At 38.3% G+C, this 21,585-nt stretch overlaps 1 protein-coding gene across 6 annotated transcripts in view; it reads left to right on the top strand.

Moving 5' to 3' along the window:
* The window catches only part of XPNPEP3 (X-prolyl aminopeptidase 3), a 72,612-nt gene that overhangs the window by 43,449 nt on the left and 7,578 nt on the right, over window positions 1-21,585 (top strand). For 4 of the 6 annotated variants that reach the window (XR_015727082.1, XM_087868676.1, XM_045780102.2 and 1 more), the window contains 5 exons: window positions 1,152-1,214; window positions 2,029-2,142; window positions 9,550-9,635; window positions 19,059-19,239; window positions 20,304-20,424. Coding sequence is in view for 4 of the 6 variants with exons in the window: in XM_087868676.1 (XP_087724802.1) it covers window positions 1,152-1,214; window positions 2,029-2,142; window positions 9,550-9,635; window positions 19,059-19,239; window positions 20,304-20,424 (565 nt within the window). In the remaining 2 variants the exon portion in view is untranslated. The remainder of the gene's footprint in view (window positions 1-1,151; window positions 1,215-2,028; window positions 2,143-9,549; window positions 9,636-19,058; window positions 19,240-20,303; window positions 20,425-21,585) is intronic. The other 2 variants (XR_015727083.1, XM_087868677.1) reach the window with 1 other exon arrangement.

Below are 21,585 nucleotides of genomic sequence, written 5' to 3'. Positions count from 1 at the left end.
ATAGTCAGCTGGAATTAAATGCTGTGAAGAAAAAGGAAGCAGTGGCAGGGGATGAAGTGTGGTGAAGTGCTGAGTGAGTTAAGGTGGTCAGGAAGGCCTCTCTGAAGATGAAACATTTGAGGAAGGATCAGAATGGAAACAGGAGCAAGCCATGCAGCTGTTCCGATGGCCAGCCCACTTGCTTTCCCTCTGTTCGGCTTTATGATGATGTCATTGCCTTGTATTTGGAGAAACGTTACTAAAAACATGCCTTCCCACGTTGCCTTCACTCTTAGAGCATAACAACTCGAGAGAAATTCCTTTCTAATGGTAGAATCGTATAATCCAATCCCTGTGAAGCTGATTCGTTTTTATCCCACAGACATGGGAAATATAGCTGACAGTTTCCCTTTTCACACTGGCTACTAGAAAACTCAGATAAATTTGCGGCCCATCCATAGTTGCCATCGTAATCATAAAGGTCATTATGGTATGCATTCTTAGTTTTTTGAGCTCCATTCTACTTGAGGCTTGCTTTTCTTTAACTCTGCCATGAATTTATGCCATCTTGTTGAATTTTGTGTATCCATGTAATCTAATCAGAATCTTTTTTGAAATAAACATGTATGTTCATAAAAAAAGAAAACACAGGTGGAATGGCTATCACAGAGAAATGAAGTATTTATACTGTAGGTCACTGATTCTGAACTTGGGTCAGTTTTGTCCTTCAGTGGGTATTTGGCAATATCTGGTTATCAGAGTTGGGGAGTGCTGCTGGCACCCTACAAAGAGTTACCTAGTCCAAAATGTCGCAGTGCTATGGTTGGGAATCCTTACCATAGACTGGACCATTCAATCCCTAATTTCATACATTTCTGGGCTACTTTGTTACATAAATGACAGATGTGTTCCCATATGGCTTACTCTGGCATACCAATGTATATTCTAAGTTGATTGTTGAGTTGCCGTTCCACTCAATCTCTTATCAGTCAAATAGTCCTGAAAGCAATAGTTTTCTCTTCAGAAATCTATATTATCACACCCAGAAAGTTACAACTTCAGGTCAACAGAATTGTGGAGACAGGCGCTTTTCATTTGAGCTCCGGTATTTTGAATGTTTGAGTAAGCAACATATTTAAAATGAGACTATTCATCCTGCATTCTGTTTACAGGCTTTCATAGAGACCATGTTTGCCAGTAAAGCTCCTGTGGAGGAAGGCTTTCTTTATGCTAAGGTGAGCTTTAAAAGACTGGAAAGGTTTTACTGGAGGCAAAAATAGTAAGTAAAGTAATTTCATTGATTCGCAGATGGCATCCAGTTGGGGCTTTCACGTAAGTGACCAGGATATCAGCAGAGAGGATTTGGTTCTTAAATGTCACTGATAATTTATTAAATGTGTCTAAAATACACAGAGCTACAATTGAATGAAGAAAATTGCAAAGCAGAACAGATGAAGAAGCAAAGACTTAGTCAGATGTGAGCGGAGAATACTGTTTAAGTGAACGTAAAGGAGGAGAATCAGAGTAGTACCGGAAAGAGCAGCAGCTGCTCGCCAGTCTCCAGCTCCATCCTTGGACAAAGTGAAATTAGTAGAATTTACCATTTGCCTAGCATCCTTTTTCACTTTTCCAGCACATGTAGGTTGGTAGCTATTTGAAAAGTTGAAATTAGTAATGCAGAGCTGCTGTTAAAACTGCAAACTGTATTCCAGTGTTTATCTAAGTAAGAATAAAAAACAGGAACTTTACTCGACTGTATCTCTGTACTCAGCCTTGATCGTAGGTTTTCTGTGTTCTCTTCTGGACTTAATTTGAAAATCATAGGAAATTCAGAGCACTCAGAGGAACAGAACAGACTTAATAATAGGGTCAAATAACAGAATGGGGGGCAAAATAAAAAATAGACCAGGATTGCGGCATAAGAAGTTTGGTTGGATTTGATAACTCGTTTTCCAGTAATGATGGAAAAGAAGTACTTGAATGGAGGGATGGGCTGGCATAGCCCTGAGGAAATCCTGTCTTCTGTCATGCTTGGCTCTTGTTTTTCAGTTTGAATTTGAATGCCGGGCCCGTGGTGCAGACATCTTAGCCTACCCGCCAGTAGTCGCTGGAGGTAATCGGTCAAACACTTTGCACTATGTGAAGAATAATCAACTCATCAAGGTACGCGAAATGCCCTTCAATGCCACTTCCTGTGGTGCCACTTCTAAAGCACTTTATTGTTTATGAAATGATTTTAGAGACATTATCTCATTTGATTCTCGCATTAGCACCGTGAGATAGGAGCAGTTATTAACATGCCTGTTCAACAGATGAAGAAAACAAACTTAAAAAATTAGGCAACTCATTAGGGCAGAGCTGAGAATTCTACTCTAAGCCTCAGCTCATTTTTTTTTCCACTCACATTTTTTAATAACACTCCCTCTCAAAGGATTTGGGCAACAGTGGGCCATGCATATTTTGGGAGCAGACAGATTTTAATAGTACCTTATTAGCTGTGAGGGAGCTTATCTTTTATGGTTTTCTCCCCAAGTGACTATACAAGTAAAGAATTATATATGCCTTTATCGAGTCCACTTTTTTTTAAAGATGGGGAAAGAGGTTTTTGTTTTGTTTTGCTTTGTTTTAAAATGCAGCATTTAAACTCATGACCCTTAGATCAAGACGTGAGCTGAGATCAAGAGTCAGACTCTTAACCAACTGGGCCACGCAGGCACCCAAAGTCTGTTTTAATTATCTGTTTTAATTTTCAATAATTTCAGAAAAATAAATGTAAAAAATATGTAAATCATACAGCATATTTTTTAAATGAATACCCATGAACTGATCACTCAGCTCAGGAGCGAGAACATTACCAGTTCCGTCCATCTACTTATGTGTCTTTATGCTCTACTATTCAATTGCCTCCCTCCCAGAGGTAACTAACTGGTTATCCTAAATTTTTGTATGTCTTCCCTTGATTTTTTAAGTAGTTGTATCACGTATACATGATTTCCCAAACAATATTAATTAGTTCTGCTTGTTTGTGAACAACATAAAATTATACGCTGCTGTATATAGTTTTTTGGAACTTTTTTTTGTTCGTAAGTGTGATAAGATAATACGGATTTTTTTCCCCAAGTATTTGTATCTGGTTTTTTTTTTTTTTTTTTAAGATTTTATTTATTTATTCGACAGAGATAGAGACAGCCAGCGAGAGAGGGAACACAAGCAGGGGAAGTGGGAGAGGAAGAAGCAGGTTCATAGCAGAGAAGCCTGATGTGGGGCTCGATCCCATAACACCGGGATCACGCCCTGAGCTGAAGGCAGACGCTTAACCGCTGCGCCACCCAGGCGCCCCGCCAAGTATTTGTATCTGTTTATACTCCTAACGGTGGTGTGTAATTCTGTTGACCACATCCTCGCTATCCCCTGATGTTGTCAGACTTCTTAATTTCTGCCATTCTGACTGGCATAAAACAGCATCTCATTGTGATCCTTAATTTCTGTTACCTTAATTACCAGTGAAATTAAGCATCTTTTTTATCTTTACCGCAGCTACTTTCAACTTGCTAATGTGTTGTTTAGGATATTCTGATTTGTGTTCATGAGAGAGATTGGCTTATTTTTCTCATACTGTCTTTTTCTGATTTTCGTATCAAGTCCAAACTAAGCTCATCAAATGGGTAGTTTCTTTTTTTAATATTGTGAAATGATGTAAGCTAATGTTGTTTTGAAAATTGGGTGGACTATACCTGTAGAACTATTTGGGCCTGATACTTTCCTTTGTAAACTTTAACTACTGATTCAGTTTCTTTAATATACCAGAGATTTCTGTTTCTTTTTTTTTCTTTTTGACATTTCTTATTATAAAATGTAACTACTGGTAAAGTACTTAAAACATAAAGGAACAGTTTAATGAGTAATTATTAAGTGGACACCCATGTAACCGTTACCGTGTCCAATAAAACAAGTATTGGCAAGCTACAGCTCTCTGCACCAAATCCAGCCTGCCACTTCGTTTTGTGAATAAAGTTTTATTGGAATACAGCTGTTCCCGCTTTCTTCCCACAATGGCAGAGTTGAATAGTTCCACCAGAGACAGTATGGTCCACAAAGTAAAAAATATGTACTGTCTAGCCCTTTACAGAAAAAAACTGTGAATCCCTGAAACAGGACATTACTATCCCTCCACCTCTAAGAAGCTTTTCCACCACCTGGTTCTTCCCAGTGATAACTTCTTCTCTCCGTGGTGGGATAACCACTCTTCTGATTTTGATAGTCATCATTTCTTTGCTTTTCATTTTATTTTACTACTAATAAACAATGTAGTTTAACATAGTTTGGCCTTAGTCATGTTTGAACTTTATATATTTGAAATATTATGTCTCTGTCTTTTTCATATAATAGTAGGTTGCTGCATACAACTGCAGTTTGCTCATTTTAATTGTTATAGTATAGAACAGCAATTAAAGTGTGGTCGTGAGGTTAAATACATTTTTATAAGGACGTTATTTGTCCTTTCCACTCTCATTCTCTCAAGTGCCCAAGGAAGTAACCCCGCGGCTTTATGACCTGCAGTATCATACCAGATTGAAGGGGGAGAAGTAGATATGAGATTCTAGCTGTTTTCTGTTATGCTAGACAAAGAGGTTTGCAAAACTGTACAACAATGCCACATTTCTAACTACATATTTTTATTTAGAAAAATTGTTACTTTTCATTAAAAATGTTATTTATCTTAACGTGTAATGGGTTTATTGTTTTTTTTAAATGAATTAGCAAATACTATAAAGCTTTCTCAGTTTTAATTTATTGGTGTGATAAATATCCATGGGTGGCCATTTATATAGTTTCTAAGTTTTTACCATTATGAACAATGTTCTGTGAATGTTCCTGTATGTTATTCCTAGTGTACAAGTTATCAAGTTTGTCTAAGGGACACATAATAATGGAATTGATGGGTCATAGGTATGCATATTTGCACTTTAGTAGAGAATACCAAACATTTCCAAGTGTTTATCTCAGTTTATACTTCACTTTTCCGAGGCAGTTTGATAGGTTATATTTTTCTACCATTTTGTCTAAATTTTTAAAATTACTCAGTATTGTCTACCTTTTAATCTTTTATAATTATATGTACCTTTTACATTCTTGATATATTTTACATTTTCTCTCTTTTTATTCTTTTCTTTCTTTCTTTCTGTTTCGTTTTTGTTTTTGTTTTTGTTTTTTTATTGAAGAAGGCAAGAAATTAGTTATTAGAATTAGTTGGAAAGACCAGGGAGCACCATACTTAAAGTTCCAAATCAAACACTAGCTTTGGAGCTAGATTAATTGAACACCACAGTAGTTCCTGGACCCACTGTGTGACCTTGGGCAAATAACAGCAGTACCTGATAGGCCTGTTGAGAGGATTAAGATATGTAGAATGAGTCTGCCAATTCTGGCACATCGTCAACATGCAGTAAATGTCGTCAGGGTTGTAGACCGCCACATGTCCTGCAGTATGTTTATAGGAATATCCTGTCCTGGTGTCACAGAGGGCGGTCAGACATCTGAGATCCTGATGGAGGCAGATTTCTCACTCAGGTAAAGGCATCTGAGAATGCCATACAGACTGTTCACCAGCCACTAATTTTCTCTCTTCAGGAGGGCCAAGGATGCCCTACTTTCCAGTCATCCTGCGGCTGCCTCTGTCCAAAGCCACGGCCGTACCCTCCGCATTTGTCTGGAGCTCGGCCTGGGTACTCCCACCAGAGCAGAGGCTACAGGGGAAAGGACAACCCAAAGTCAACGCCTTTCCTCTTTTTTAAAAAAAATAAACATACATTTACCCTTTGTACCAGCAATTCCATTTGTAGGTATTTTTCAAGAAAAACTGAAACATAGATCCACAAATTGCCTTGTACAAGAATGTTTGTAGCAAGTTCACTACTAATAGACCACGTGTCCATCACCAGAGTATTAGATAAGGAAATTGCCATGTGGTGTATTCTTCAAATAAAATGGAACAAACCACTGCACTACCAATGAATGATCTCAGAAGCATTATGCTGAGTGAATAAACCATACACAAAAAATTATAAACTATATGATTCGTCTATATGAAATTCTAAAATGGGCAAAACTATGTTGGTAGAAATCAGATCAGTGGTTGCTTCTCATGGGAATATTGACTGGGAAGGGGCCTGGGGGCTTTTGACAAAACTGACTTAATTCTATATACTTAAGATCTGTGCATTTACTGTGCATACATAAATCTCAAAAACTTTGGCTAAGAAAAGAAATCTCACCAGAGATTTGCTGGGTTTTATCATTCCTGTAAAACCCAACTTTTCACATCATTAATACTATTTTATCTTTGTTTATTATTTCATTACACTGGGCCCTTGCCTTTATTAATTTCTCCCTTCTACTTTTTGTGTTTATTCTCTTGTTCTTTTTCTGACTTCTTAAATTAGATGCCAAACTCATTAATTTGCATCCTTTCTTCTTTTTTTTACTGTTAAGTGTCTAAGGATAGATTTCTCACTTTCATTATATTCCCCAAGGTTTTTCTGAGTTGTTAAATGTATCATATATTAAAAACAATAAATAAAATGTATTGTTTAAAAATAATAATAGAATGAATAACCGTATATGTATCATCTAGGATGAGAAGAACATTAGTAGTCCCCTGGGCAAGCTCAAGCACATCCCCCTTTCTGTCTCCTACCATCTTGACTTTTGTTTGAATCATTTTTGTTGTTTTTCTTCATAATTTTACCACCAGTTTGTCTGTTCCTAAATAATATACTGTCCATTCTTTAAAAACTGGAGAATAAGCCCAGTGGAGCAATACAGGGAGAGAAAAGTATTGCCATTCTTAAATAAATTGGCCCAAGAGAAAATAAGTTGAGAATTTCTAGGTCATAGTCTTGCTTTGGTTATCTGAAAGTTTACAAGGGCTTTTTCTGGTGAAGTCTGTGCCAAGACCCTCGAAAAGCTGTGAGAAACGCAGGGTACCGTTGGGGCATCTGGGAGAGCTCTAGTGTGGACTCGGTAGTAGGCATCTGGTAGAAATGTAGTCAGAACAGGCTGCCCTGTGCTTCTGCCTCTAACCACGGCTATATGGAGCTCTCAGCAACAGGCCAAAGCAGAACCCTTCTGACAGAGTTTGTTTAGATGTACATGCATGTTCACCTTTCCTTCTTATATCTTAGATGGCCCTCCTGGGATCAGCTTCCTTCAACCTGAAGAAAATCCTTTAGATGAAGGTCTGTGGCTGATAAAATTTTCTGTTTTTCTTTAGTCAAAATATCTTTATTTCATTCTCAATTTTTGGTGATGGTTATGCCAAGGAAACTATCCTAGATTCTTTTCAGTCATCAACTTTAGTATATCGTTCCCCTTTCTTCCAACTCTCAGTGCTGCAGATTAAAAACAAACAAGGGGCGCCTGGGTGGCTCAGTCAGTTAAGCGTCTGCCTTCAGCTCAGGTCATGATCCCAGAGTCCTGGGATCCAGCCTGGCATCAAGCTCCCTACTCAGCGGGGAATCTGCTTCTCCCTCTGCCCCCGACCCTGCCGCTGTCTCAAATAAATAAATAAAATCTTTAAAACAAAATAAAAACGAACAAAAACACTAATTGTCATTCCTTATGGGAAATCTCCCATAAGGAGATTTGACTCCCATTTGACTACTTAAAGATTTCTTTTCCTTTTGGGTGCGCCTGGGTGGCTCAGTCCCTTGGGCGTCCAACTCTTGATTTCAGCTCAGGTCACGATCTCAGGGTCCTGAGATTGAGCCCCCCATGGGCTCAGTGCTCAATGTGGAGTCTGCTTAAGATTCTCTCTCTCCCTCTGCTCCTCCTCCCACCACTTGCACATATGTGCACACTCTCTAAAAAAACCGAATAAATAAATAAATTTTTTTAAGTTTTCTTTTCCTTTGGTATTTTTAAGTTTTATTGTGTGTCTAAGAATAGATTTATTTTTACATATAGTCATTATGATACCTTCCCCCTCCCGAATCTGCATTCACGTCTTCATCAGTTCTAGGAAGTTCTCAGACACTGGTGTAGATATCATCTCTCCTACATTCTCTCTGTTCACTCCTTCAGCAACTTCAGGTAGATGTGTGTTTCCAGTAAGCTAATTTTCGTGTTTACATTTGCCTTGTCTCGCTCTGCCATGTTCTAGGGGACTTGAGTATAGCTGTCTTCCAGGAAGCCAGTTTCCCTTCAGTTCCCTGCTGTGGCCATCCATCCACTGAGTGATTGACTTCAGAAGTTGTTTTTTCTTTCCTTCTGGTTCCTTTCGAATCAGCATAGTTCTTTTCAATTGTCTCTTGTTGCTTATTCGTCTTTGTGGTTCTGTTCTTTATCCCTTTAAACATTTCATAATAGCTGTTCTGTATCTAATCATTCCCTTGCCTGAAGTCCTGGAAGATCTAAATTTGGTATATGTTGTTTCTGCTGACTCACATATGGTGACCTACGTCATGTGCTTGATGACCTTTGGTTGTGAGCTCACATTTATTTACTTGATGTTATTTTTTGGAAATCATGCCAGCCCAAATTTGGGGGGAATTTCCTCCAGAAGTTGTTTGAATATGCTTTTGCCAAAAGATAAGTGGTCCTAATGACCCGGGACTCTTGTATCCACAATGGGAATCCTGGATTAATATGAGAGCCGCTGGCTCATTATCCCCACTTTTTGCTGCAGGACGTCAGGGCAACATCTCCTTTTCTATATATACTGTACCACTTACCTTATCACTACTCTCAACTCTAGTTTCAGTTTTGGGGTGCCTTTTTTCAAGAGAGAAGAAGTCTTTAAGACATCTCTTACATTATATAATGTCAACTTTTCGTAAACTTTATTTGTATCCAGGATCTAGTTGTTTTCTAAAAAGAAATGTATCCTGTCATTTTGCCAGAAACAGAAACCACATCCGTCCGTCAGAGTTGCTGTTATTAAATTTATATACCCATTGAACCATTATTCTACTGCATGCTAAGTTGTGTATTTATTTATACATAAATAAGATGTACCCTGTCTTCAAGGACATAAATAGTTTCAGTATAATATGACAAGTAATAAGAGAGAGATAAACCCAAAGTTTTTTTTCTTTCCCCACATATATTGTTGATGGGGAGCAAAAGGGGAAATGATATTCTAAAGTTAAATGGTATGGGGTAATTACATTTGAATAAGGCCCTGGATACCAACTTCTATAGGAATTTTAAACATAATGGTGATAATGGCACTGTTTACGTTGTGCTGTTTACACCTAGTAATTCAGACCTAAGCAGTGTGGTTCCAGAGCCTGTGCACTAGTATGCAGTGGCCACTTTCTTGAGTCACGTGAATTCATTTGAAAAATTGAGATGCTATTTCTTGTAAGAAGGAACCAGGGAAGATTAGTCTCCTTTAAATTAGCTTTTTAAATATATATATATATATATATATATATATATATATATATATATATATATATATATATACACACACACACACACACACACACACACACACGAGTTTAAATTAGAAAAAACAACTGATAATCATAAGGTCACCTACTTTGACATATCATACTTTTATTGCAGGATGGGGAAATGGTGCTGCTGGATGGAGGTTGTGAGTCTTCTTGCTATGTGAGTGACGTAACCCGTACCTGGCCTGTCAATGGGAGGTAGGACTTCCACATATCCCATTGCTTCTTAGGAGTATGAGCTGGAATATGGATATATTAAGAATAAATGACCAAACAAATATACAGGTCCCCTCTAGCTCAGGTTAATTGCCTTTGCAAAGCTCCTGATTACTTTTTAAGACTGTTTTATTCACCAAAAATTACGATCAGGCATCTAGACACACCTAGTTAACACACACATTCACATTTAAAAAAAATAAATTTGAGGGGTGCTCAGTCAGTGGAGTATGTGACTCTTGATTGTGAGCGTGGGATTCAAGCCCCATGTTGGGTGTAGAGATTACTTAAAAGTAAAATCTAAAAAATAAATAAAATAAATTTGGAGTTTTTCTTTTCTGATTACAAAAGTAATTCGTTTTCAGTTTTAAAAAAAATCACTAGACATGAGAAGAATCAGGAAAAGAATCAGAAAATGACCCATAATCAAGAAAAATAGTCAATAAAACCAGATCCTGAATAACCCTAATATTTCAATTAGCAGACAAGGACTTTAGAGCAGCTATTATAGATATGTTCACAGAGTTAAAGGAACATATATAAGTACAATGAGTGAACAGATGGAGAGTCTCAGTAAGAAATAAGAAACTAAGAAATAACCAGAGATTCTGGGGAGATGGTAGCCAAAGCATAGTCTTTTCCTCTTTCCAAATTGTCAAATAATAATAGAGCTACAAGGTAACAAAACCAAACACTGGGTGATAGGATATCGCTTAAACTGTAAGATTCAAACAGTTATGAATACACTGTGCACAACCACAAGGCCTGGATGGTATCAGTATCTGTGTGGAAGAAAGAAGAAGGAAGCAGCAGTAGTGGAGGAAGCTATCTAACATAGCTGAGAACAAAGGAACTCACAAATAACCAACAGCTACTCACTAGAAAGGATGGTGAGCCAATTTGAGAACAGAAACTGAAAATGGGAAAGTTTTGTCATTCCAAAGGCCTGAGGAAGTTTGAGGGTGCTGTGCTCTCTTCTCACACTGGGAAGAAACTGCTGGAAGTACAATTGAAAGTAAGCACGTTAGAGACAAGAGAGAGGAAGGAATTGAAATACCCAAATCAAAGAGGGGGAGAGGAATTGAAAGCAAGCTGCCATGTTGTTTACCCACTACACCAAAACAGCAGGGGAGTGAGCTCTGTGACGTTAAAAAATCCTTCCTAAAATCCTGCCTCATTCTAAAAGTTTAGGAAAATTAATTTTACATAAAATAAGCAATAAAAAAGTATCTTGGTTGATCTCATACAAAGTTAATTAAAAGCAAAAAAAAAAAAAAATGAATAAGGAGCACATACATCCCTACTGATAATGGAAGCATACTGGAAAGACATGGCTACAAAAGAGGTCAAAGCAGTGGCCTACTATGTTAAAGCAAGCTAGAATTTTTTAAGCACATCATTCAAGACATGAAAGAACGACACAAATCAAAATTGGAAAATCTCAGAAACAAGGTGACAACACTCAGGAAAGAACGAGAAATAAAATAAAAAATCATACCAGAAAAAAGACTGGATTGAAAGGTACACACTAACAATGAAGCACAATAAAGCCTTAACAACAAATAGAAAGGATGAAAGGGAAGAAAATTGTAAAAATCAAAATGAAATAAAGAGAAAAAAGATTACAGGGAAAATGGCAAATATTTAAAATAGGCAAAGAAGTTAAAACATACACATAAAGGAAGCTCTGAAGAAGAAAATGAAAGCATGGGAACAGAACATATCCTAAAAACTACAATTCAATAAAATTTTCCTGAAATGAAAAAAATTTTGAAACTACTTTTGAAAGAGCACATCATGTACCTGAGACTATCAGCCCAGAAAAAGCAACACCAAGACATATTCTAGTAAAATTCTGAACCTACAAGAAAAAGAAAAATTCCTTTGGGATCCAGAAAAAAAGAACATGTGATTTATAAAGGAAAGAAAATTAGATTATCATCAGACTTTTCAAAAGCAATGCTTTATACGAGTAGAAAATAGTAACAGAGATACTCAAAGAACAAAAGCGTAAGTCAAAGACTGTGCAGCAAAAGCAACTTTCAGCTGTAAAGGGCACGGATCATTATGTAGAAACTTAAGGATGACTCCCATGAGGAAGCTGCTAGAGCTAGAGCTGTGTGATCTAGTACGAAACCTAGGCACCAGTCCCATGGGACTACTTACATTTAAATTAATATCGTCACATTTACACTAGTTTTTGACTTGAACTGTCGTCACGTGTGGCTAGCGGGTACCGTGTTGGACAACAGATACACAGGACAACACATCAGCACAGGAATGTGTATTGGTCAGGGCTGTGCTAGAGCGTGAGCTTCAGTTGACCAAAGTGACTAGAGACATTGACGTAAGGACTGCTGGTGAACATGAGAAACGGTCCACTGTAGAACCAAGACTAAATGAAGTTAAGAGGAAGAGAGCGTTGTACTAGTGGCTGTGTGCTCTGATCATGTAGAGTAGTACAACATTTTTTTAAATGGAGAATGGAAGGAGCATATGCAAAAAAAAAACACCTCAGTATTTTCAGCAGTTGTATTTGTTATAATAGTTGTATTGTTATTCTGAAACTGGTGTGTGTGTGTGTCTGTGGTGGGGGTTAAAACAAAAGAATAAGAGGGGTGCCTGGCTGGCTCAGAAGAGCATACAACTCTTGATCTCAGGGTCATGAGTTCAACCCCATGCTTGGTGTAGAGATTACTTAAATAAACAAACACATGCAATGAAAATAAATGAATAAATAAGAGTAAGAGATAATTTTAATTTTGTCTTCCTTGTGTCCTTGAGAACCAGGATGCATGGTATGGAAGAAAAAAAGTAAATGGAGTATAGAGAGGTTACATAAAAGCTCTGTAGTCTCAAATTTTAATTGAAATATCAATATGAACTCAAATGATTTTTTTTCTTTATATGTTTTTTCCCATTCCTTTTTCTGTTCACTGAGAAAGCTAGAAATTATGATCAACTTAGGTGCAATGAGCATTACTAGTGCCCTGATTATGATCTTGAAATACAGTTTTTCACTAAAATAAATGAGAGCTTCTTGGAGAGTTGGCTGACTCCAGGTCTGGATCAGGAAATCTGTAAGATGAAGCCTGGAACATCTTAGAATACCAGATAGCAAGAAATGAGCAAAAACCAGTAGCATCCTGTCAAAAAGATGTCCCACAGGTCAAAATAGGAAACTTTGAGCTTCGATAATGATAAAAACATAAACCCATCAAATACACTCAAATTCATGAGTTCATAATGATAATTTTTTTAAATAGTAATTTTTAAAAAGTTGTTCATCCTCAGAGGATGATGGGAATCAATTCATTATACTGAAAATGGTAAGTAGGGGCGCTTGGATGGCTCAGTTGGTTAGGCGTCTGCCTTCAGCTCAGGTCATGATCCCAGGGTCCTGGGATTGAGTCCCACATCGGGCTCCTTGCTCAGCAGAGAGCTTGCTGCTTCCTCTGCCTGCTGCTCCCCCTGCTTGTGCTTTCTCTCTCGACAAATGGATGAGTAAAATCTTTAAAAAAATAAAAATAAAGTGGTAAATAAAAGAAAGAATCAAGTATTCATCCTACCTTTTATATGTAAACTCTGTCACTGGATAACCAAATAGATTAGAGGAAATATCTCTTTAAAAATATTCCACGAAATGAATGAAAAAGAAATTATAGAATTAAAATTATTATCATTTTGCAACACCCATTAATGTATAGATATAAGCACTTAAGGATCCATGGCTGCTAAGATCACAAAAAAAGACAATCAGATATTATGTGCCTCCTATAATTTTGCCAAGTACTACATATAGTAGCCTTGCCAAAGGGACTGAACCTGAGTCTGATTAATTCTTAGGATCCAGCTGCCAATTTGTAAGAAAAAAGACAAAGGAATATGTTGAACTACACCAAGGGGATGTGTATTTGTCAGCTCAGGTTGCCATAACAAAATACAACAGATTGGGTGGCTTAAACAATGGTTCTGAAGGCTGGGAAGTTCAAGATCAAGGTGCTAGCAGGGTAGGTTTCCTCCTGAGGCCTCTTCTCTTGGCCTGTAAGCAGCCACCATCTTGCTGTGTGCTCACATGACCTCTTTTTTTTTTTTTTTAAGATTTTATTTATTTATTCGACAGAGATAGAGACAGCCAGCGAGAGAGGGAACACAAGCAGGGGGAGTGGGAGAGAAAGAAGCAGGCTCATAGCAGAGGAGCCTGATGTGGGGCTCGATCCCATAACGCTGGGATCACGCCCTGAGCTGAAGGCAGACGCCTAACCGCTGTGCCACGCAGGCGCCCCGTCACATGACCTCTTCTACAAAAGAGACAGAGGGAGAGAAAGCAAGCTCTGTGGTGTCTTTTCTTATAAGGACACTAATTCTATCTGAGCAGGGCCCCACCCTTACGATCTCTTATAACCTTCGTTACTTCCTTTTGAGGTCTCATCTCCAAATACAGCCACACTAATGGTTAGGTCTTCAACATACGAATTTTGGGGAGAGACAGACTTTCAATCTGTAATGCAATTAGCAAAATCTAGACTGTGATAAACCCTGTTTGTCGAACAGCCTGGATTCTTTAACACATAAATTACAAGGAAATGAGAAAAGATAGAAAAAGGAATCTGTCGTCTAAAAGAGACTTAAAAGGCATATCAAATTTGTTTATAATAAACAGGAAGAAAATTGTCCTGGGATACGTATTTGGGTTATAAAGCATTTTTTTATACAAGGAATGGGGAGTGACTGCTAATGGATATGAGGGTGAGGGGGTTGCATGAAAATATTCTGTAATTAGATAGTGATGATGGTTGTACAACCATATTTGCGAAAATATAAAACCACTGAACTGTACACTTTTTTAAATGGGTGAATTTTGTGATATACAAATTATATCAATAAAAGTGAGAAACATGTACATACAAATAAAAAATCACAAGGTGGGGCACCTGGTTGGCTCAGTCAGAAGAGCATCCAACTCTTATCTCAGGTATGAGTTCAAGCTCCACATTGGGTGTAGAGATTACTTAAAAATAAAATCTTTTAAAAAAAAATAAATAAATATAAAAAACCACAAGGAAATGATAGCTGTGAAAGTTAGGATAAGGATACATAGTGGGAGAATTGTAATAGTTATGAAGCACGTAGAAGGGACTTCTATGACAGTTGGCCAAGTTCCATCTTTTATCTGACTAGTCAACGTTATACTGATTTCTTAAGGTATATATTTGTTTGTTTGGCTTTCTGTATCTGTTTTGTTTGCAATAAAAGTATTTTTTTTAAAAACTAAACAAATTCTAGGGGCGCCTGGGTGTCACAGCGGTTAAGCGTCTGCCTTCGGCTCAGGGCGTGATCCCGGCGTTCTGGGATCGAGCCCCACATCAGGCTCCTCCACTATGAGCCTGCTTCTTCCTCTCCCACTCTCCCTGCTTGTGTTCCCTCTCTCGCTGGCTGTCTCTGTCTCTGTCAAATAAATAAATAAAATCTTAAAAAAAAAAAAAACAGCTAAACAAATTCTAAAGCTGAGAAGTATAACTGAAATGGAAAATTCACTAGGTGGACCTTACAGCAGACTGGATGTGGAAGGCAAGTGAACTTGAAGAGAAATAGAAATTATCTAGTCTAAAGAAGAGAAATATATTGTAGAAGAATGAAGAAAACCTCAGAGACCTCTGAGACATTTTCAAACAAATTAACATACATCGAATTGGAGCCCCAGAAATTGAAGAGAGAGAGAATGGGGCAGAAAAAAACCTTTGAAGAAATAATGGTCAAAAACTTCACAAGTGTGGTAAAACACATCAGCTTATAGATGTGAATGGCATTATTAACCACCCTTGATGGTATTGACATTTGTAGAACACTATACCCAACAACTGCAGAATACATGCTCTTTTCAGATACTTAGGGAACATCACCAAAACCATTTGCTGGACCATAAAACGAGTCTTAATGAGTTTGAAAAGACTGAAGTCTTATAAAATGTGTTCTCTGACTACAATGGAATTAAATTAGAATGTCATAACATACGATATTTTTAAATCTCCAAATATTTGGAAATTAGTGAATATATTTTAAATAACCTGTGGGTCAAAGAAGAAACCACAAGAGAAAGGAAAGAAACTACAAAGTACTTCAAGTGATAATAAAAATACTATATATCAAAATGTGTCAGATACAGCTACAGCAGAAATTTATATGTAGCTTTAAATGCTTATGTTAAAAGAAAGGTTTGAAATCAATAATGTAAACTCCCACCTTACAAAGCTATTAAAAAGATGAGCAAATTAAACCCAGAGTAAGCAGGAAGAAGGAAACAAGACCAAAATATCAATAAAATAAGAAAAAGACAATGAATAGAGAAAATTAACAAAGGCAAATGGTTGTCCCCTAAATAGATTAATAAAATTGATAAACTCCCTTGCAAGATAAAAAAAGAAGACAAAGTATCATAATCAGGAATGAAAGAGGGTATATCACTATAAGTTTTACAGATATCAAAAGGATAATAAGGTGGGGGTGCCTGAGTGGCTCAGTCGGTTAAGCATCTGTCTCTTAATCTCAGCTCAGCTCTTGATCTCAGGGTCGTGAGTTCAAGCCCCATGTTGGGCTCCACACTGGGCTTGGAACCTACTTAAAAAATAAAATAAATAAAGGATAATAAGGTAATGTGAACAACTACAGGTAGTCCTTATTGTTAGTCACAGAGCAAAGGCAAATTAAATCTCTGCATATGCACTAGAATGGCTACACTTACAAAGACCAAGCATATCAAGTGTTGAATGATGCAGTGCAACTGGAACTCTCAGACATTGTGGTGACATAAAATGCTACAGTTACTTTGGGAAAAAATTTGCCAGTTTCTTATAAAGTTAAATAAACACTGATTCCTTGACCTAACAAATCCTCTTCTGGATATTGATCAAAGAGAAATGAAAATGTGTCCACAAAACAACTTGTTCGAGAATATTCAGAACAGCTTTATTCACAGTAGCTCAAAGCTGGAAACAACCTAAATGTCCGTCAACAGGAGACTGAATACACAAGTTGTGGTTTATTCATACAGTGGAATATCACTTAGCAATAAAAAGCAACAAACTACTGATGGAACCAACACCATGATGGACAGACATTGTGCTCAGTGAAGAAAGCTTGACACAAAAGAGTACATATTGTATGATTCCATTTATCTATATGATTCCATTTATATGATAGAAAACTAAGGTGAAAATAATCAGAACAGCCTTTGCCTCTGGGTGTGGGAATACTGATTAGAAATAACCGTGAGGAAACTTTCTGTGTCATGATGGGAATACGGATCTGGATCAGTCAGAGTTCTCCCGAGAAACAGAACCACTAGGATATATTATGTATGTGTGTATATGTGTAGGTAGGTTGATTGGTTGATTTTTAAGGAATTGGCTCGTGCAGTTGGGGCTGGCATGTCTGCATGTTGTAAGGCAGGCCGGCAGGCTGGAAACTCCAGCCAAAATTGATGTTGCAGATGTGGAATTCCTTCTCTAGTATAGCAAGGCAGTTCTGGCATTTGAATTCATTTAGCGTAGGCTACCTTTTGGTGTGTATTTCAGCCAACCAAACAAATAAACTGGTAGAGCCTTTCTGTCCCTCGAGCTGCACCACTGAATCCAGAATCTCTCTGCTTAATGGACCTGTATCAGTACATTCAGCCTTATCCAGCTTTATGGTCCTTCCATCATTATCCTGCACTGTGCATGCACATTCCCACACATATTCCTAGGTTTTTGTCTATGTAAATAGGAAAAATCACATTTTTTTTCTGGATTACAGTGCACCTCCTGGTGGGTCACACTTTGTACCTAACCTTTTAGGGCCTGCTGAGAGTAGAATCTGATTATAGGTCGAGAAGCATCTGCTAAGGCAACTATCTATCCCATGGGAGGTTCCCGTAGGTTCTCAGTCAAAACAGAGTGAATCTCCTTAGCTGGGGGTAGAAGGGCTGCTTCTACTGGCAAAGACTCAACAGAATTTAGGGCTCAGTGTTCCCAGCTTCATTGGGATCAGTACATTCATTTGTCAAAATTGTACAGCTCAGATTTGTGTACTTCAGTGTATATAAAATTTACATTAAAAAAAAGAACTGTTAACTTTTTTTTTTAAGATTTTATTTATTTCTTTGAGAGAGAGAGAGAGAGAGAGGGAGGGGATGAGCAGAGGGAGAGGGAGAATCAGACTCCCCGCTGAGCAGGGAGCCCAATACAGGGCTCGATTCCAGGACTCTGAGATCATGACCCGAGCCGAAGGCAGATGCTTCACCATCTGAGCCACCCACGTGCCCCAGAATTGTTAACTCTTTAGTAATACTGTGGTGGGTTGGAGTATGGTTACACTCATAGTAGACACAAATAAACAATGTTGCTAATGGCTGAACCTGGGGATCAGTATGTAGGTACATGTTCATTATTCAATTATATTATCTAACCATTCTTATTAGGGGACGTTTAGAGTGTATCTGTTATAATTATTAAAAAACTGAATGTTTTTATATATTCAGCTTTTTTTTAATTTCAAATATTTTCTTAGGTTGGAATCTTAGAGCAGAATTATAAGCTCAAATTTTATGAGTATCTTTATTAAGGTCTTTCATTTAATTGACTATACTAACTTGCACTGCTATCAACAGTGTAGAAAATACATATATATCATGCCAGCTTAATTTTTTCTCATTTTTCCCCATGACTGCTAAAGAAATTATTATTCTAAGGACACCTAGAACTACAAGTTACTAGTAGCCGAAGTATCTACTAGCTTATCTCATGACATCTGCTTTACCTACAAGAAGTGGATCCCTTCGTTTTAGTTTGTTGTTTGTTTTTTTATGGTATAAAAAAAAATGGAGGGGCGCCTGGGTGGCACAGCGGTTAAGCGTCTGCCTTTGGCTCAGGGCGTGATCCCAGCGTTATGGGATCGAGCCCCACATCAGGCTCCTCTGCTATGAGCCTGCTTCTTCCTCTCCCACTCCCCCTGCTTGTGTTCCCTCTCTCACTGGCTGTCTCTATCTCTGTCGAATAAATAAATAAAATCTTTAAAAAAAATAAAAATAAAAAATAAAAAAAAAAAAATGGAAAGGATCAAGGGTGAGCCTGGTCTGGCCCTCCCACTACACTCAGCTGGGTGGGTGCATCTGCTAGCCTCACCTCAGGTGTATCTGCTGATCATTTGAAGGGGGCTGTTGCTGCCCCAGCTTGAAGTTATTGCTCTTCCTGTTGAGTGTTGAGGGTACAATTAAGGTCCTGTCAATACTGATATAGTGGTACTGATTAAGTAATCAGCAAGGCCCCATCATCAGCACCTTGGAGTTTTTCTAATCAAATTTAGAAGCAAACTTCCTACAATATCAGATTATTCCAAATGTGAGTTATTTGGTTTTCCTGTCCCCAGGTTCACAGCACCTCAGGCAGAACTCTATGAAGCTGTTCTAGAGATACAGAGAGACTGTCTGACCCTCTGCTCCCCTGGGAGAAGCTTGGAGAACATCTACAGCTTGATGCTGACACTGATTGCACAGAAGCTTAAGGAGTTGGGGATCGTGAAGAACATTAAGGGAAATAATGCCTTCAAGGTATGGCCCCTCTTGACCCCGGCTCTTAAAAGCACCTGATGTGCTGCTGGGTTTTTATCCTATGGAAAACTAATTAGATTTAGAAATGGTCTTTGTGACTCTTCGTGTATAAGAGGGATTTAGAGTGAACATGGATTAAAACAAAAGGAGTCAGTACTTATTTCTCCCAGAAGATGGCAGCACATTCCAGTTCGTTGCATCCTCTGTGAGTAGCTCAATCTGCAGAAAACAGAAAATGAAGTCTGGTGCTGACAGGGTGGAAATGGACACAGAAAGGAGAAGAGGTTAACTTTCAATCCCTTTGTGGCGATTTTGAAAGGATAGAAGTCGTGGGGGAGGGTGTTTGTTGCTTCAGTGACACTGGTTAGATGAACAGTATCCCCAAGGGCCCCGTCTTTAGTGAATTTCATCTGCATCCAAAATGTAATGATGTTCAGTAAAAATGTGAAACCTTAGCTCTAAATTAAAATGCCAGGTGGCCACGCCAAACAGACCGTTAAAGCATCTCATCTCTAAGTTTAGGCTGCCAGGGTTTCTTTTATCAGTAGGAAAGACACTATAAATTCCTCCTGCTGAAGCCAACAAATCTAATTAACGGATAGGAATATCCAGGCCGGTAAATGCCTAATAATTACTGTGTTAATTTGATGTTCTGTGCGTACTCCACAAGTTGCTGTGAGATACTCAGGGTCTCCAGAGCCAGCTTTCTGAGAGGGACTTGTGAACACTGAAAAGAGAACTATTCTAATATAATCATCCTCCCTCCCCCAAGAAAAGAGGTTTTCATTTGTCATAGTCATTACTGGGGTTACCCACGTCAGCATGTATGTAGTATATTAAGTAGTGGGAAAGGAAATGTGCGTTAGTTCAAAGGCCATCAGTAGAACTGCATTCAAGAGGTAGCGGTTTATCAGGTCTTTTGAGCATTAGCCCGAGGGTAGGTTAAACCAAAATGGCAGAACCCTGGGAGAAGTATTAACACATATCTCACTGACTTACACATGCCCAGCTTTCCCCTTAAGGGGTCATTGCTCTGATAACACTGTGGTGATTACCTTTTCCAGGCTGCTCGAAAATACTGCCCTCATCATGTTGGTCATTACCTCGGGATGGATGTCCATGACACTCCAGACATGCCCCGTTCCCTCCCTCTACAGCCTGGTATGGTCATCACAGTGGAGCCAGGTAAGGGCGGGTGCTAGCAGTCTTCGATCCCTTGGGACACAAAATAGTATCAGATAGAAAGGTAAATGTTCATTTTTACTTGAACCAACATGATTAAATTAGAAGAGACAGGAAAATGGATCTCTTCAGTGTAGATGGGAACTTTATTTTAGATTTTTCTCTTGAGCTTTCTTATTTAACATCACACAATTTGTTTAATTTGACTTCTCCAATAAACAACAGATGGGGAATACTTTCTATAAGTAGATATTAAGAAATAAATCTTTTTTTAAACCCTGCCTTTGCCAGGGCCAATTTATACTAGTCTCCTGTGCAGTGGTGGGCTGCTCACACCTCTGAAGCCCTAGGTGCTTCCCTGCAGAAAGCTACTCAGACGCACCATGTTCCCCTCTGCAAACTGCGTTCTGCTGCCCGCATTGCTCTCCTTCGGATCTAAGTCCCTTTTCCTGAGCTTCAGAGAGAGCTGGCGATCTAATGGCTCCCCAGCTTGATGATCCTGGGCAGTGGGCAGAATTCAGCAGAGAAGTGGGGTCACAGTGGAGTGTAAGGATTGATGTTACAAGAGCAATTTTTAAATACTCTGTTTTGGTCAAGAAAATGGATTTCAGCTGTAGATTTCAAGTGTTTTCCTCTCTAAATTATAGAAATTATAGCTGGAACCTGACTTTATACTACCCAGTCCTACATTGCTATCTGTGGCCTTATGTACTATTCATTCCGGTCTGGTTGCCGCATGGGTGCTTCCTTAGGCTTTGGCTGCATACTCCTTTGCTGATCTTTTTCTTTTTATCACAGGGCAGCATCTGTGAGTATAGTGGAGGAAGTTTCCAGTTTCTTAAATATGAAAAGACCTGTTCTTGTCTGACTTTGTGGTTAGAAAGGGTACCTTGGGCTCTTAGAATTGTCCCAGTGTCCTTAAAGTCTTCCTATTTCTTACTCTACATCGTGTACATCAGTTATATCTGTGGTTCTTTGAGTATTTCTACAGCTTGTTGTTCAGGCTAAATGGAGGTTTTTTTCAATGTATTTTTAAATACTTTATATCCCTATTTCAGTAGATCCCTTTTCCCAGGGGATGACAGGCAGAGAAAGAATGCATTTATATAACCTACTGGTTCCCAGCATACGTTGACATAAGTAACTTTAGTGGCCTGCTTAAAC

The sequence above is a fragment of the Ursus americanus genome, chromosome 17 (genome assembly GCF_024610735.1).
Source record: "Ursus americanus isolate L20-20 chromosome 17, mUrsAme1.1.p, whole genome shotgun sequence".
NCBI classification, from domain to species: Eukaryota; Metazoa; Chordata; class Mammalia; order Carnivora; family Ursidae; genus Ursus; species Ursus americanus.
Note: the sequence above shows the minus strand (reverse complement) of the source record. Positions and strands in the feature narration are given on the sequence as shown.